Source organism: Xenopus laevis, chromosome 8L (assembly GCF_017654675.1).
Source record: "Xenopus laevis strain J_2021 chromosome 8L, Xenopus_laevis_v10.1, whole genome shotgun sequence".
NCBI classification, from domain to species: domain Eukaryota; kingdom Metazoa; phylum Chordata; class Amphibia; order Anura; family Pipidae; genus Xenopus; species Xenopus laevis.
This window is the reverse complement of record NC_054385.1, coordinates 102,596,393-102,614,743: the sequence shown is the minus strand read 5'-3', so window position 1 is coordinate 102,614,743 and position 18,351 is coordinate 102,596,393. Positions and strand designations below refer to the sequence as shown.

At 36.3% G+C, this 18,351-nt stretch overlaps 1 protein-coding gene across 10 annotated transcripts in view; it reads left to right on the top strand.

Moving 5' to 3' along the window:
• Window positions 1-18,351, top strand: part of ryr3.L (ryanodine receptor 3 L homeolog) — a 268,307-nt gene that overhangs the window by 87,924 nt on the left and 162,032 nt on the right. For all 10 annotated transcript variants that reach the window (XM_041573333.1, XM_041573332.1, XM_041573331.1 and 7 more), the window contains 12 exons: window positions 903-977; window positions 2,551-2,629; window positions 5,051-5,163; window positions 7,847-7,952; window positions 9,678-9,771; window positions 10,375-10,449; window positions 10,550-10,706; window positions 13,860-14,024; window positions 14,201-14,322; window positions 14,569-14,758; window positions 16,086-16,221; window positions 16,437-16,532. In XM_041573333.1, the coding sequence (XP_041429267.1) occupies window positions 903-977; window positions 2,551-2,629; window positions 5,051-5,163; window positions 7,847-7,952; window positions 9,678-9,771; window positions 10,375-10,449; window positions 10,550-10,706; window positions 13,860-14,024; window positions 14,201-14,322; window positions 14,569-14,758; window positions 16,086-16,221; window positions 16,437-16,532 (1,408 nt within the window). The remainder of the gene's footprint in view (window positions 1-902; window positions 978-2,550; window positions 2,630-5,050; window positions 5,164-7,846; window positions 7,953-9,677; window positions 9,772-10,374; window positions 10,450-10,549; window positions 10,707-13,859; window positions 14,025-14,200; window positions 14,323-14,568; window positions 14,759-16,085; window positions 16,222-16,436; window positions 16,533-18,351) is intronic.

Sequence of the window (18,351 nt, the reverse complement as noted above, 5' to 3'; positions counted from 1 at the left end):
ATGAACAACACTAAGGGGGTTATTTATCAAAGGTTGAGTTTGTGAGTTTTTTTTATAATGTAAAAAACTCGAATCAGTGCAATCGGGGGGGAAAACTTGAATACTCAAATTGATCGAGTTATTGGCAAAAGAAAACTCAAATCGCTCAAATTGCGCAAAAATCACTGAAAAAAACCCGAACATCATAAAGGCTACAGACATCTTCAAATGGTTTAAGGAACCTCTGCCATTGACTTCTACATGACCTCGACAGGTTTAAGCTGGAGTATTTTTGGATTTGCAGCTATTTGCAGCATCGGAGTATAATAATGCTATTTTTTTTATCCCAAAAAATTCATGTTTTTACTGAAACTACCCTTGAAAAACGTAAATTTTTCTAGAAAACCCAACTCGACCTTTGATAAATCTGCCCCTAAATCTTACCCACAATGCATCTGTTTTGGCTATATATCAAGCAGAACATTTTACTGTGATTTCATTTATTTGTGGTTAGGTTCTCATTTAAAATATAATGATTATTCCTGCATATTTAATCATTGCATTTTGAAACATTCTTTTTGTGCAAGATATGCTTGATATGCTTGATATATAGCTTGCCCCTTGTTGGCAGCATGTATGTGCCCCCATAGCCTTGTGCATTGTGTTTTCTACTTATAATCCCTTTATAATGTCAGTAACCGCAACATAGATTTTGTAGTTCAGTCTTTGGCATTCTATTGTTCTTTATCTAATTGTTAATATATATGTCTTTCCTATAAAGTGTCTTTGAGATTTGGTTATCCCATGGAATGATTCCACCTTTCCAAAGATTGAACATATGCAGATAATGCAGCTGGATTTGTTCAGCCACCCAATTTAAGTTATTTGCTGATTGTCGATATTTTCTCTTGCTTATACTGTAGGCATCGCAAGGAGGAGGACATAGGACATTGCTTTATGGTCATGCAATCTTGCTTCGCCATTCGTTCAGTGGAATGGTAAGTGAAAATATGGCAGGTGACATACCAGTATTCCAAGATGGGAGAATGTGTGTTCAACATTAGAAAAGTTAGATGAGAATTTTCTCTTTTCTCTCCAAAAGAGGCAAAGTAGGTGCAGTTAGAAAACACTGAATAGGCTGGGATTTAAGAGTAGACCACAAAAACTCAGGGCTTTTTATCAGGTCTTCTTAATTACTGTCCATAACTACTGTTAATAATGGATCTTAACAACATTTTGAACATTTCAACAGGTTTGGAAACGGTTTGAACAGCTGGAAGATTTAATACTGTTATGACTATTGTGCTTCATCCTTAAATATTCTTCTGCTCAATCCAGCAAATTCTGAGAACATTCCATTTTTGCATTCTGTATGTTTAGATACACATCTGTTCATCCACACATCTTCTTTAAATAAATACTACACATCGTATTTAAATAAATACTTTAAGGATACTGCAGATTGTGCACATGAAGAGGCTACAAATTCATGTTGGTATCACAGTTAAATGTCTTTCACTTTGGCCACTAAAAATTGTAAAATTATTATTACGCCATGATTTAGATTTGTGGACAAAATGTGAATGCCATTGGATAATCTCCCTCAAGTATTGGGTATATATCGATGTTGGTTAGGACAGAAAATAGTGATAGTGGCAGATTCATAAGGGGGATGTGTTTGAGTGGATTGGGAGGGGGTGGGGTTGTTGGGAGTCAGCCAAGGGGCCAGAGGAATAATAAATTCAACCCTGGTCATAATACTCTACTTCCAGACTGAAACTTGTGACCACCATCAGTGCTTTCATTTGGACATTGATGACAAATCTCCTCTTCTTCGCGGTGACTAATCTCCCTGATCTGCCTTCTGCCGGCTAAAATGAAAATTGCCTTGGGGAAGCCACACAGAGCGCTTTGTTTTCCGAAGTCACCCGAATTTGCCTCACTAGGAAACTTCGGGCAACTTCGGAGGCGATTTACATTTTAACCGGGGAAGGCAGATGGGGGGGATTACTCACCACGAAGAAGAGGAGATTTGTCGCCTGATGACTAATCTCCCCGAATCTACCTGTGTTGCCAGACCCTAAATGACAAAATTGACAGTTTAAGGGTCTGGCAGATTCGGGAAGATTAGTCACCAGGTGGCAAATCTCCTCTTCTTTGCCGCGAATAATCTCTCCAATCTTCCTTCCGCCGATTTAAATGTAAATCGCCTGGGGGCAGGCACATAGAGCAATTAATTTTCCGAAGTTCCCCGAAGTTTCCTTCGAGAGACAATTACGAGTTTGAAAAACAAAGCTTTCCATGTACCTGCCCCCAGGCGATTTACATTTTAGCCGGCGAAAGGCAGGGGAAGGCAGATCGGGGAGATTAGTCGCCGCAAAGAAGAGGAGATTTGTCGCCTGGCAACTAATCTCCCTGAATCTTTTGGAAGGGCTCAAGTGTCTTTTGGGTTCCAGCATTTATTTAGGCATTAGGCATACCTGTAAATGTATTTAGACATTGTTTATTATATTTAATTTTTCTTCTGATACTTATGCTAGTGTTTTTTCAAAATGTCGCCATCATTTGCAGTATTTAACGTGTTTGACAACATCAAGATCCCTCACAGATAAGCTTGCTTTTGATGTGGGATTGCGGAATACTTCTACAGGTACTGAACTAATTTGTGTATTTGTATGTATGTATGTAAAAAAAAATTCTAAAGAATTAACCTGCCATTCCTTACTGTACATGTCCATGTACTTCTTCTGTGAACTGAGCTCCACTGCAGATAAGATATCATCATCATTGTTTCTTGACAACACTTTAATTACTGCAGAGTGAAACACATGACAATAAACATATATACATAAATGGTAAGTAAACCCTTAAAATAAGTGAATGTAACATTGATGAGGGTGCTAGTCTAGGAACTTTTGCAATGAACCTTCATTATTTATTATTTTTTCATTCCAAGATATTAAGGGAAATCTATTGTTTATATGAATGAATTTTTATACAACAACGCCACCTGCTGGTCAGTTTCCCACCAGTCTGACCACCAAGTAGTCAAGAAAGTTGTCAGGAGAAAGAAAGAGGCTACTCTGATGTTCATCTGTGGAATTTGACCAGCAGGTGGCGCTGTTAGAACAGAATTCATTCATATTAACAGTACAGATTTCCCTTAATATCTTGGAATAAAAAAAGAATAAATAATGAATGTTCATTGCAAAAGTTATTAGAATGGTACACTCATCAATTTTACACTGACAATTTACAGGTTTACTTCTCCTTTATTGATAGTGTTTCTGCTTCTCTGCAATAAAATAAAAAATAAAATATAAACATTTTGTTTAATCTCTTTTTAAACTCGCCTAAGGGAAATGATGTGCTAAATTAACCACAAAATTGTTTACATTATGATGTCAGCCTCTTTCTTGATGGATGTAGATACAACATTACATTCCCTCATTCTACTTTATGCCAATGCTAAAACCTTCCCAAAGAGAAAATCCTTTTGTAGTCCTCACATGTCACTTTTTATCACCCAACCATTGTAACAATGTTTCACACTCACTTGCTCCAGGGAGGACCAATTATCCTTCTGCTCAGTAACCAGCTGTAGGCTGCTAGAAGATGGCATATAATCCAACTGGCATGTTAATTATATAAAAGCAACCTCTGTCCCAGACTTTGGGATTACACTAAAACAAAGAGAAAATCAACCTCTTAGGTTCTCTGAGCCACGAAAGCAGTTAGGTCAGAGTAAGGGAAAATGGTTGAATCCTATACACCACTGAGGAATACTAAACTACAACCAAAGTGAAACTGTAGTGCAGCATGGTGAATCACAATGATGACATAAGGCACAGCAAATCAGTTGATAACGTTGCGCAATCAATGATCACAAATACGTTGATTATGCTACTGTCCATGAATTTAAAGATGGATATTTTCAGCATTATCTCGTGGTGGAGACAAGGTCTAGCAGAAGACTGTGTGGGGCCAAGAGAGTCAGCTGGGTGATACATGAAAGAAAGCCAAATATAGAAAAAACTTGTTTCCAACCTCTTCCTGACACTGAGGGGGTTATTCACTAAAATCCGAATCTATTTAATTATTTAAATAAAAAAAGCTTGGTCAAACTCCCATCCCCAATTTTGCCTTATTTATTAATAAAATAACCTGAATCAATCAGATCGGGAAAAAAAAGATAAAATCGAGTGAGAACCCAAATTATATGATTTTTTCTGACTTTTTCCCCCTAATCACTCGATTTTTTCTGTTATTTGTCTGAAAACCCCAAATTTAGTGGATTATTGGGCTAAACACAACGCAGACCATGAAATCTTACATCTGGGATAGAGACATCTCCCATTGACTTATACGTGACCTTGAGAGGTCTGAGATGGCGGATTTTCGGATTCTTGCTTTTTGCAACATTGGGGTATAATAAATCTTGAAAAATTTGTTTATTTTTTTTTAGTTTTTGCCCCAAAAAGCGAGGCCAGGTAATTTTGAGGTTTAGTAAATAACCCCCCAAGTGTTCTTGGATATATACATACAAAGTTTCTCCACAGCTACAGAGTCAGCCGCAGTGTTACCAGACTAATAACCAGGCAAATTGATTGCTCATCAGACACATGTTACATCTTATCTACATGAGGATATGACATCAGCCAATAGCAAGTTGCATGATCTTATTTGGAACAGTAGTATTTACTATTGTGCTGGTATGCAAAAGGGATCAACACAGCTGTCACCAATTTAAATATTGATTTTGTGCCTTCATCATTTTAACTGTTTCACATAGAGAAGCAAAATCATTCAACAATTCATTTAATTCAATTCACATTTCTTACTGTTCTATGACATCCGCCTCTGTCAGATAACTATTTTGTGCCTATGTGCAACTTTTGTGCATACAAAATGTCTGACTCAGTACAGATAAGGTGACTTCTTCGATGCTTTTTAATCAGCATATGCTTTAGAATAAAGAATGGAACATATTCTTTACATTTTTTTATCATAAAATTGTATATGTTTGACTTACATTGGAAGAAGTAAAGTGACCTATAACTTGTTTGCATAGGTGAGGCCTGCTGGTGGACAATACACCCTGCATCCAAACAAAGGTCAGAAGGAGAGAAAGTCCGCATTGGTGATGACCTAATTTTGGTCAGCGTTTCTTCAGAAAGATACCTTGTAAGTGGGAACTATATGATTTATTTTTATGTTTTTATTATCCCCTTAAAGGGGTCCTGCCACCCAAAAAAAATATTTTAGATCCTATTTTATCACATTAGTCAAGCCAAATGAACTTTAATTACACTATATAAATTATTTGAATCTTGTTTCCTTCGGTCTGGGAATTCATAATTACAGCAAGCAGGCAGGAGCCATTTTGTGAACACTGTTATTAAGACAAGCCTTTCATCATCTCAAAATCTTGTTTGTGCACCAGAATGGGGACCTGATGTCCATCCCCAAGCACTAGTTAAACAATTAAATTATGAAGAGAACAGGGGGATGTGGGGAGAGCAGTGACATGTAGGAAGTGCTGAATGGGAAGTGAAAGTAATTGTCTGCCCATGGCATAGAGGAGGGGCAGACAATATTTGATTGACAGCTGAGATTTTTAAATGAGCTTACAACAGCTGTGAATGCTTTAATAAAAAATGGAAATTGGATTTCATATTTAATTTGAAAAGGACTTTTATTAAACAGATTTTTGTGTCTGGGTGACAGGTCCACTTTAAGACAAATACTACGTTCTGAATTTAGAGGGGGTATTTATTTGGTTCTATAATAATAAAAAGCAAATTTGCTTCTTTTGATTTCATTCTATTGGTACAGAATAGCAATAGTGGGAATCATTAACTGAAGTACACATTTGGCCATTCCAAACAATGTTATCTATATTAAAAAATAATAATTTAACTTTTCATTGGTTTAATAATACGGCTGATGCAGGGAGATTTATATTTTTGTTGCCCTGATTGTAAATTGCAATAATTGAGCATTGTCCTGTCTAGTGACAAGTATGTATCATTTGAAAATGCCCCACCCCTGTATTTTAAACTTCCATTCCAGCCACTAGATAGAACAAGATGCAAGTGCAACTGTGACTTTTCCCACCCAATTTGAATAGAGGAGAAATTTGCTTTGTCCCTCTACCTCTGAAGCAATAGATTGCTGGGGTGACAAAATACTACAAAGCTCCCCCGTTGCCAGTTCTCCAAAGAAAAGGAAGGAAAAAGCAATGTATGTTTTTTTGTAGACGCTTGGAATTGTAGCAAGCTGTTATAATAGTAACCAACAGGTTAATGATGTGATATAAATATCCAAAAAATGTACCACAGATATATTTAGTTTATAGATTTGTATTATTTACAATGCAGGACACAGTGTGCAAAGTGCAAAAAAAAGGGCCATATTTTTTGCACTTTGCGTCTGCATGGCCACTGGATTGAGTACTGCCTGCATTAAGCAGCGCTTGATCTAAGAGGGCGGGCCGGAGGAGGCATGTATGTGTACCCCTACCTGCGCAAATTTTTCTCCCATTGAAGTCTATGGGCGTCATTTTCGCTGCGAAACTTGGCAAAAAAATTTGCCCATCCCTATTCTGGATAGATAAGTACAGGCAGGGATCAGGCAAGATCGAGTTAAAAAACATAGCTAAAAGACAAAACTAAAAGACAAAGCAAGAGAGATCACTACACAAAGGGGCAGATTTACATAGGGTCGAATATCAAGGGTTAATTAACACTCGATATTTGACTGCTGAATGTAAATCCTTCGACTTCGAATATCAAAGTCGAAGGATTTACCGCAATTGGTTTGATCGAACGATCTAACGAAAAATCATTCGATTGAACGATTAAATCCTTCCAATCGTTCGATTCAAAGGATTTTTATCCATTGATTGAACGATTTTTCTTCGATCAAAAAAACATTAGAAAGCCTATGGGGACCTTCCCCATAGGTTAACATTGCACTTCGATAGGTTTTAGGTGGCGAAGTAGGGGGTTGAAGTTTTTTTTAAAGAGACAGTATTTCGACTATCGAATGGTCGAATATTCGAACGATTTTTAGTTCAAATCGTTTGATTCCAAGTCGTAGTCGAAGGTCGAAGTAGCCAGTTCGACGGTCAAAGTAGCCAAAAAAACATTCGAAATTCCGTTTTTTTATTCTATTCCTTCACTCGAGCTAAGTAAATGGGCCCCAAAGTGTATATATTCTCATATGTGCCCCTTTGCCCAGCAACAGACACTTCTTCACACTCATTGACATACATGCCTTAGCTAATTCCCACTTTTTTTCTTTTTACTGGATGTGCTGCGCCTCTAGTTGGCGAGGACACCTATTCTCTCTGCACTAGAAATGTGCTCCCTGGTACCAAGTCCGAGACAAGAAAATATAAGGCCAGGAACAAGGGGTTTACAATGCCCATGATTGTAAATGATTAAAGTTGAAAATAGATACATTATGCATACGGTTATTGCTCCAACCAGCGGTTATAGGAGCCCCCTGACAGGGAAGACCCATTCCTTCAAAGAAACAAATCCTCATGAAGAAGACATTGTGCCGTCACTTAATATGCAGAGTATAGTGGTCCGTGCCATGAAGTAGTAATTACTGCGGATTAATGAATCCTCACTGTCATAGGACTGATTTATCTTTGCTCTTTTACAGCCTGCAAAATAATAACGCTGAATATTTTTCAAGCCTTTAATTTCAAAAGTTCTAATGAGTATTTAAAAAATATGCTACATTTATTAAAATTGTTTTATTAAAAGTCTCCCACTTAGATGTGTGTAAGCATGTGTCTGGGTCTCTTATGTGGTTCAAAAGTTTAACTTGAATACAATTGTTTATATATTTACAGCATCTCTCCATATCCAATGGAATGAGTAACATCCAGGTGGATGCCTCCTTTATGCAAACTCTGTGGAATGTCCACCCTACTTGTTCTGGAAGCAGTGTGGAAGAAGGTATGCAAGGAACTGCCAACAGTAGATGTTTGTCTGTGTATAGAGCTCTAGAGAATACTGTTTTGTTTTGAAAAAAATGTGCTAATGTATTGAATAAGATTTCTAGCGATGGTTTGAAAATAATCCAGATATGTATTTTTCTCGATTTTTTTCTGTAATCAGACTTACTCTACTATTTTAGCTCAAGGAAACAGTCTGTGATGATAGAATATTTTCTGTTCACTGGAAGAGTATGTTGCATACAGCTACACCTAACAGTGTCTAACAAATGTTAAATTAAAAATCATATGTATGTAAGAAGTGTTATAACTATTTATAAGCAGATCTCACAACCACAGCTTGGGGGGGGGGTGCTTGAAAGACCTGCATGTGTGGGAAGCTCCAATACATTTTTTTTGCACGGGGACCTGGGAATTTCAAGTTATGCCACTACCTGTAAATCAAAGTATTAGTAAAAGCTTCAAAGCTAAACCATAAAATGGTTTAAGACAATCAGCACTAGAACATCTTTTTTTTGGTGTGCAAAATCCTAAAAAGAAACACAAACAAAAACCCTTATAGGGTAGTACTACACCCTATAACTCTACTATAACAATATAATTAGATGATAACCTTACCCTATAACCCTACTATAACAATATAATTAGATGATAACCTTAGATCCCAGTAAATCACCACGCAACATTCCATACACCATCTGTTTTTAGTGATACTTGATGGTTCCAACAAGTGCAGATACGAGCAGACCAGTATCTTGATGTTCCAACATATAAGTGGCCTCTTTATATCTTTACGGTAGATAAAACAAGAAGGAAACAAATATAATACACTCCTTTTTTTATACACACGTGTGTAAGGATTCCTCAAACTGTTGGACCCCTGCCTATATGATTTACGTATTCAAATATTAAATTCTGCTGCCCCAATTATAACATCACTCGGGCAGCATTCGGCCAACTGGGGGTTCTAGTGGTGCTATAAAGTATTAGATGAGCATTCAAGTTATACATTTTGGAGGTGCAATGTATATAAATACTGCAGCATTTTTACAGTATGCACAGTGCTTTACAGCAACTTTAAAATGCTAAATTCTACCAGGAATTGAAATGTTAAGGTGACTTTTCTGAGCTTGTGAGTATCAAAAATAAAAAAAAGACCAGGTGATTGTGCAATCTGTGAAAAAATTCTGCTACACTGAGTTACAATTAAAATATAACTCAAGAGTTTTCTTATTACAAGCATAAACTGAAGAAAGGAGTTTTCTCTAAGTGTGTGATGAAGCTGTATAAGGTGGTTTCAAAAATGAGGTAGATTTTAGATGTGGCGATCGTGCAGGAAAATATGGAGTTAAGTTGGCTATTTGCAAGCCAATTATGACTGGAATTCAGATATTGTACAATGCTGACCAAATTTATAATATGAGCTTGACATTTGCTACCCATATTATTCATAATTGGCCAATAAACATACACACACGCTAATGAGTGTGATTGTTGGCCAGTTAGCTCGGTTCTGAATCGGAGTTTAATGAAAATTTGGGCTCCACATATAGACAACTGATGTGCTGTTTCAGTTGCAAATGCAACAAAAGCTGAAAAGGAAGGAGCTTGAACATAAGGACTTTACTAAGTAATCTGTTGCCTTTGTTAATTAATCATTAGTTAATCATTAGAGTGTGATGACGTAATTATTACCATTATAACAGAAATGTGATGTTCTCTGTAGGCTTTCTTCTTGGAGGACATGTAGTCCGTTTTTTCCATGGTCATGATGAGTGTTTGACAATACCATCTACAGACTCTGGAGAGGTCCAGCACAGGTAGGTGACCTTTTGTTAAACATGTAAAACAAAAAAGATGAAGGAAGTCGTAAAGCAGAACTTTGCTACAATTCAATTTATTGAGTTGTTCCACTACATGTTTCAGGCCACAAGTTATTTCTCACTTGAGAAAGGGCTTGTGGCCCAAAACATGAAGTGGCACAACTCAATAAATTTAATTGCAGCAAAGTTCTGCCTTAAGGCTTCTTATATCTTTTTTGTTTTACTTATTACAAGAAGTTGTTTGTGACGACAGAAGCCGCATTTGTACGGCATGGTTGGAAGTAGCAGACTTTAGTGTCTGTGTGTGTGTGAGCAAGTAAGTGGCATGCTACTAATTCAGCATCTCACCTTCAATTGTGAATGGTGGTACAATGAGACATTGCTGGCCCAATATACATCTGGGCTGCATCTGCAAGACTATAAAAAAAAAACTTTACACAACAGCTGTTTTTCCACAAGTTAATAAACTGGTGCCCCTTTCAGTGTAGAGGCATGATTTTGCTCCAAACTATCTAACCATTAAACACAATATTTATTTTTCATTTTGAAAGACAATTTATCTGGATCAATGAACCCATACTTTATTTTCTTTGTGCTTAGAAAAGTAAACTATGAAGCAGGTGGAGCAGGTACCCGTGCCAGATCATTATGGAGAGTTGAGCCTCTACGAATTAGGTATATGTTTCTTCTAATTTTAACCTTATATATCTTAATACTTTCCCACCTTAGGCTACCATACCTTGTATGTGACTAAATGTAAATAAACCTTTTGCAGTTGGAGTGGAAGTCATATTCGATGGGGGCAGACATTTCGCCTGCGCCACATCACAACTGGACAATATTTGACACTGACAGAGGACCAAGGCTTAGTGCTGCAAGACCGAGCAAAAGCAGACACAAAATCATCTGCCTTTTGTTTCAGAGCATCAAAGGTACAACTGTGCTGAATGTTTGAGTATCTGCTGCATATAGTGAAGAGAGAGCAATATCCTATGTTCAAATAAAAAAAGTGCTAATTGAAGTATATATGAAGATCAGCTTTCTAAGATCTCTCACCCCACATTTACAGAGTGCTATTTTCATGTTTTAAAGATAGACAAGAACAATAAGACATTTGTTTTGAATTAGAAGATGCTAGCCTTGCTTCATGCAGAGGTTTGTTAAACAATCCATCTCTTAGTGAATTTCTTCAGAATAATTCAAAATAAAAAAAAATAATTACGGTACTAAGGGTCAGATTGATGAAGGTTTGAGCATAAACAGCTAATGAGTTCCTGAATTCACTTAAATTTTCTGAAATTGATTGCTTTGGCTTGGGGTTGTCCCATGAGTTGAGTTTTTGCCAAAATAAAAAAAGCTTGCCACCTAAAACCTGACAGGCTTTTTGTTTTGAAAAATGGTTTGTAAGTAAGCAAAAGCAATGGATTGCACAAAACAAGCGTGAATTCAGGAACTCATTTCGGCAGTTATTTTGCCAAAACGTGGGCACTTGAGCCTTTTAAAAATCAGTCACTAACTGTACCAACAGGTACACTGGCTTTAATGTTGGTGTGGTATATGTTTTTTAAGCAAATGCCTGGATATAAGCATTCTCAGTTTGGAAATGCATGTTTGATTACTTCTTTAGCAACAACTTTTGTTTGCCCAAATTAAATGTCACTGTGTGAGGTGATTGCAAGGGAACCAACCCTGGTTCTGCAGTAAATTAAATTTCTTAAATCCGCCAAGTCTGCATGTATCCAATTATCTTCCTTATATGTGTATCAAGGAGAAAGTGTAGATGCAAGCCAGTAGAGAGAGTGATCACCCATTGAGCAGTAGAAAATATCTGAGATAACAGTGAATTATAAAACTACTATAAATTTTTTGACAAGGAAGGCACAGTAGAGATGCTTCAGGTGCAGGATCAATTGGAACATTCAATATATTTGCGGCTAATTGAAACACTTTTGGCCAAAATGAACTATAGGGCAGAGTCACCACATCCTCTGAAGCACAAAGGTGAGGCCTGGGGACCATGGAATGTTTCCATTGTGATACCATTTATATAAGACTTTATAGGCTGTTTCTTTAATACTGACATTTGGGGACACTTTGTGTATAGCCTTCCATATTTTAGGTCATAGATAGGCGTCTTGGAGTTGTAAATCCGACATCCATTGGGACATGTATGGGCACACAGAGTCTGGAGGATGTTCTATTAATTGGTTATAAATCCATGAAATACAATTTGTTGCAGTTTATGGATGAAGACCGCACCATTCAATCATTGAGCCCTCAAGAGAAGATCAAATTTGGATCGTGCGAATGAAAAAAAATTTAAATTTGATTATAATGAAAATGTTCCATTTTTGGTATATGAGGACTGGAAACTAGGATGCGTGCTGAACAAAAGCTGAACACAGATTGTTCATGTAATTGGAATGTTTCAGATATATGTACGTGTTTAAGTAAACATTTGGGGATAAATAAAAAATGACTTGTTTCTAGTGTTGGTCAGCCATGTCTGCCACGGCTGAAGTCAGTTAATTTTTGAGCTGTGCAATCATATTTAAGAATGGAGTTTTATTTAAGAATGGTGTTTCAGTTCCAATGTTTGAATGGTAGAGTTCTTTTTATTTCAGTACCTCTGGTGTTAGATCTGATAACTGATCACGGCTCAGTTAAGTTATTGTATTTCTCTCTGAATTCTCACTCTACAGGCGCCGTTGCTTCCCTGGACGCTACCATAATTAGTCCACTTAAAACTCTGAATTGTATACTATTACTGGGAGTTTCTGCACCTACTACTGCAAATAATATACTGCAGAATGTATGCTTTTCAGACACCTTATTACTGCTGTTTTAATTCAAGGTTCATTGAGCTAGTTTTCCTGGTATAAACTTGGGAAATGCTGTTGATTGATTTTCCAGACTCACACACTATACGAGTTAGTATATATAGCCATTATGTGGTGAAGAAGTCGCTGACAGGTGTAAAAAGATACTCTGCAAGGAAGGGGCTAAAGCAAAAGGAAAATAGAGTAGAGATTAAAGGCAGCTATTTTACATGTGAAAGTAAACTGACTGATGATTTTTTTATTATACTTAATGTGAAGGAACAGCTCTTTATTGACAGTAGACTGTCAAATTCACCATCTGACATGAACACGCCATCTTTCTACACTTGGCAGGACCTATCGTTATTTTAACTAACTAGCTGGGTGCCATTTGATATAAACCATTTTTTGGTAGAACCCCTCGCAAAAGTAAAAGAAAGCAGATATTCTCTATACATGCACAGCTTTGTACAGAAAATATTCTATGTACGTAGCTTATGTCTCATTCACACTATATAATCAGCTAGACCAATTCCAATTTTGGCGACAACATTTTAATCAAGGAAAGTTGGAAGCATAAATAAACTAAGAGCCTGTACACTTTACAAATAGAATCTCTTTAGGGGCTGACAGTCCTGGTCCGTGGTACTTTTCTCCTCCGCATCACACCCATGGTTTCCTTGCAGGTGTCCATGAATAGGCACATTTAATATACTGAACTTTTTGTATTTACATTATGGGCCTGTTGGAGACAAGCTGCTGTAAGATGCTAATTTTGTATTGAATTTTGAAAATTGCCTAAACACTACAAGCTTAGCAAACAAATGACTTGTCTGTTTTGTGTTCTAAGGTATATTTAACTATTTTGAACATAGTACTAGAGTTTTGTTTAATATTTGTATCTAATATAGGATTCAGGATACAATTCATACTATATTAAATGTAATGAAAGTTTGCCAACCAATCAGCTCTTACTTTTCAAACAGGTGACTTATTAACGCTTCCTACTGATAACTGACTAGACCTATAGCAAACCTTTTAATATATTACCCCCATAGGTCTCTATCTCACATCTTCCTCATTATTTGATTGGAAATACCAGTCAAGCCATTATAGTTTCTCATTGTTTTGAGAGCATAAACATTCCACTGCCAAACTCTGTATTTTATGTACTTCTGGTAATAACTGCAATAATAGCCAATAAATGCAACCATATTCTTTTGTATTGCATATGTCACCTTCTCTCTATGTTCTTAATAACTATAGGAAAAGCTGGATACGGGCTCAAAACGTGACATTGATGGCATGGGAGCAGCAGAGATAAAGTATGGAGACTCCATCTGTTTTGTCCAGCATGTTAACAGCGGCCTTTGGCTGACTTACAAATCCCAAGATGCCAAAACAGCACGCCTGGGACCACTAAAGAGAAGAGTATGCCTTTTTGCATTCATATTTTCCATCAGATCTTGTGCTATTTAGTTATCTTTACCTGTATACTTGTATTTAATGGAACTGTCTATATGGATATGTGTGTGCATGTATGTATGTATGTATACTATACACTGAGCTTTATATTTAGTCTGCTAAATAAGTCCTTTACCTAATAGGCGATACTACACCAAGAAGGCCATATGGATGATGGCGTCACTCTCCAGAAGTGCCAGCATGAAGAGTCCCAAGCTGCTAGAATAATTCGAAACACCACAGCCTTGTTTAGTCATTTTATCAGGTACACTTCAGTATGTGAGTCAGTGACAGAAAAGGCTCATAATTATTGTTAGGACTGACAAATGATTTACTTTCTGAAGTGATGTCCTTTAAGCGTTACATATATTTTCGTAATACTGCATTGAACTGATTTGACTTCACAAAAGCCAAATGCTGTTCAGTTTGTAATTTAAACACATAAATGTGATTTGTAATCACTGTCAATCTTTCCTCTTGGTTTACATTAATAGTATTTATTTGCTTTCAGTGATCTGGATTCTGTGACTGGAAACAACAGGACTGGTTCAACCCCCATCACCCTGCCTATTGAGGAGGTAGTTCAAACACTGCAAGACTTGATTGCTTACTTCCAGCCTCCCGAGGAAGAACTAGAACATGAAGATAAACAGAACAAGCTCCGTTCCCTCAAGAACCGACAAAACCTATTCAAAGAGGAGGTAGGAAGACGATTTCTCAGAAGCCATACAGAATAATTGGATTTTTATTCATATTACTGGTTTTATTATACTAAAAGCTTCAATGGCAACAATGCTGTTTCCCTTAGTGTATTGTTATGTATTAGTGCACTACTCTCCAGAGATAGCCACATGGTATAAGACTCTGTATGTGGAACATCAAGAATGCAGAAGTTTTATACAATTAACAATTATTAAAGGGCTATATGGACAAATTTTTCTACGTAATAGGTACAGCACATTGTGCTGTTGGCTAATTTAGCATAAACTCCACTGAGTTTTTTAATATACTAATGTTTTTAATAGTTTTGAGACATTTTGCTTCCTTATCTATAAAACCCAGGGCCCAAACATTCTGTATAGTAGATCACACACTAAAAAAATTGCAACATGTCTGCAATATCACAGCTGTTAAAAATACTAAACATACTAAACTGGTGTGAATCCCAAATCCTTCAAACTAAGCAAGAATTGCAACTTGAAGTAAATAATATATGGGTCTATTATATAATTGCTGCCTCAGATCGGTAACTATGATAACTATGTTATTAACAAACATTGTTTTTGATAAAAAATGCATATTCAAACTGGCAAAAGTCCTAAACCCCCCTTTTTTCCCCCTCTATCTTCACCTCCTCTTTTTCTTTTCCTTTCTTAGATTTATATACTACAGTCTGCAATATAGTAATGCGGTTACATCACATGAAAAACAAAGATTGAATTCTACTGCTAAAATATATAATGTGTAACGAATAAATGGACATTACATGTTAAATAAAAAGTTTTTTTTAAAAAAAATACTAAACATACTTCAGCATGTCACCCTCTAAAAATTACTTGTTGCATTGTTTTGAATATATTTAACATATAATATTATATAATAATACAAGCACATGGTTCAAGATTTTATAGTGCAAGGACAGGCAATTCCAGCTGTTAAAAAAAACTTATCAAACAGCTGTCTGGCAGTTGAGAGTATGAAAAGCTTTTAGTCCTTGACATGCTGAGTTTTCAAATTATTGTTTTTGCATGTTTGTAAAATAGCTGCTCCTATCACTGATTGGTTCATTCATGTGGGAACAGTTTGTAGTAGAAAAGGCATAATATTGATGCCTTTAGGTAGCACAGCAGTTTGCTGAAAGCTATCTTTTAACTGATTTAACTTCTACTGCAAGTGAAAGTTTCTAAGCGACTGTATAGCATATATATATCTATAATGTTTCTAATAATGGAATTAACACATAGTGGATTGAGGAATGGTATGATTACTTTTTTCTCTGTGACCACTGACAGTCTCCCCATTTTATAGGGAATGCTGGCCCTAGTGTTAAACTGCATCGATCGCCTAAATGTGTACATCAGCACAGCACACTTTTCTGAATTATTGGGGGAAAAAGAAGGACCAGCATGGAAGGAAATCTTGAACCTTCTCTATGAATTGTTAGGTAAGAAAAATCATATTCGTTCATGCCAATGACAGATGGCCATTCAGTGACCCCCACTAGAGCCATGATATTTTACATTGTCTTGCTTCTATTTGTCATTAAAATTCTATTCCTACAAGAGCATTTTATTATTGGGTTCATACAGATAATGCTGATATTATTGTGATCTGTACAAAAAGGTTGTTGCATTGCTAATATAAAATTAATTTTTTTAGCTGCCCTGATACGCGGTAACAGAAGCAACTGTGCACAATTTTCCAATAACCTTGATTGGCTTATTAGTAAACTAGAACGTCTTGAATCTTCTTCAGGTATGTTTAAAATGGATTTTACATATTCAGCATTGCAAGTAGAAATTGCTAAAAAAAACAACAAAAAAACTACTCAAACTATTAATGTACTTGAAAAGTTACCTATAGGTCATGCTAATATTTTTTGACTGATAGGTCTGCTTTTGTAAGTAACTGCTGCTTGAAGTTTCTGAACCTGACTATTTTGCCAACCTGTTAGTTATAGCTTCTAATGCTAATGTACTACTGCTGAACAAATATGGCATTCCCCCCATAGAGCAACGTGGGGCGATCAGATAGGTAATGTTAAAGTATCAGGCAAAATTTTAAAATAGCATGCAAAGACCATGTTAGGATAGATGGGAAAAAAGTCAGTATCTCTTTAAAGGTAGGTATTTGCTAAATTTTTATTCGGCCAAATACAAAATTTTAAACATAAAATTTGGTTGAATTTTAAACCCTAGTTTGTATATTTCAATTTAAGTAAAATTTGCATTGATAAAATGGTCTTATTTAGTTTTCTAGACATTCACAGTCACAATACTTAAAGGTCTGGGTTCAGTTTAGCCAAATACTTGTGATTTGCTTCAATTCTGAAATAAAATCGAGCTAAATCCCGAACCAAATCCTGGATTCTGGGCATCCTTAGTTAAATGTGATATTCACTCAAAAACAAATATTTTGCATAATGAAAGGAAATGTTATTCTAAGAAACCTTACAATATTAAACTAATTAAACTGTTTTAGTTTTTTAGTTGTTTGTAATTTTAATTGAAAGCCGTTTCTATCTATCCCATCCAATTCCCTCCCCCTCTCCCAGACTACTTATTCAGTTGAAACACTATATTTTAGTCTGGGTGGAGGAGAGTTGATTTATACACAGGGCCACTAACGGTGGAGTACAGCGGGGACTAATGTCAGGTGGTAGAGGGTGCCGCTAGAGATTTAGGGGGTTATTTATCAAGGTCTGAATTTATCTCAATATCGGTTGCTACAAACTCTGATCTAAGCCGCTCGGGTTTTTTACCGCTTATATACACATATATCATGTATCAAAACTATTATTTTCACCCAAAAGCTCCAAAAACATTGTGAAATTGCCCGAAACCCCAGACACAACCAAAAATCAATGTGACTGTTCCCATTGACTTTTATGCAACCTTGACAGGATTGTGATGCCGTGTTTTTATATTCTGACTTTTTAGCCCTCTGGGTTTAATTCGGAGTTTAGTAAATCACCCCTTAAGATTGCCATTCAAGGGTAGTTAAGGGGGCTTGTGGTAAAAAGGTAGGGTTACGTGAATTGGGCTTCGGATTTAATGTGGTAGGCTATTTTTAGTTGGGGACCACTCAACTTCTTGACATGGGTCCAGTGGGCTAATAATTGGAGCCCCCTTTGGGAGACTGCCCTGTTAATTTAATAGTTGGGGCCTAGTGATTTCTGATGGAAAACTGAGGGGGCAGTAGCAAAGGACAGACAAAACTTTGTTCAATTCAGTAAAATTGCATTTTCTTTAATTATGCAAAGAAAAAAATATCATTTGTTCGACTTCCCTTTTTAAATAAAAGAAAAGGAATTGGTGGCCTCATTTAATATTTCAAGTAGTAGAAACTGATATCAAATAAAGTCTGCATTTTTCTCACTATAGCCATTTTTAAAGATTAGATAATGTCACTATAATCTTTTCTATTCTGTATTTACATATGGATAGTTCAGGCATTAGCACTGTTGGACCGGTACAGTGTTTCTTTAATGGAAGGCCCTTGCTAATGAACACAGTTTAGTGATGGGGGGACCTCAGATCGATTGAATCTGTTTATCTATTGCAGTAGTGAATAC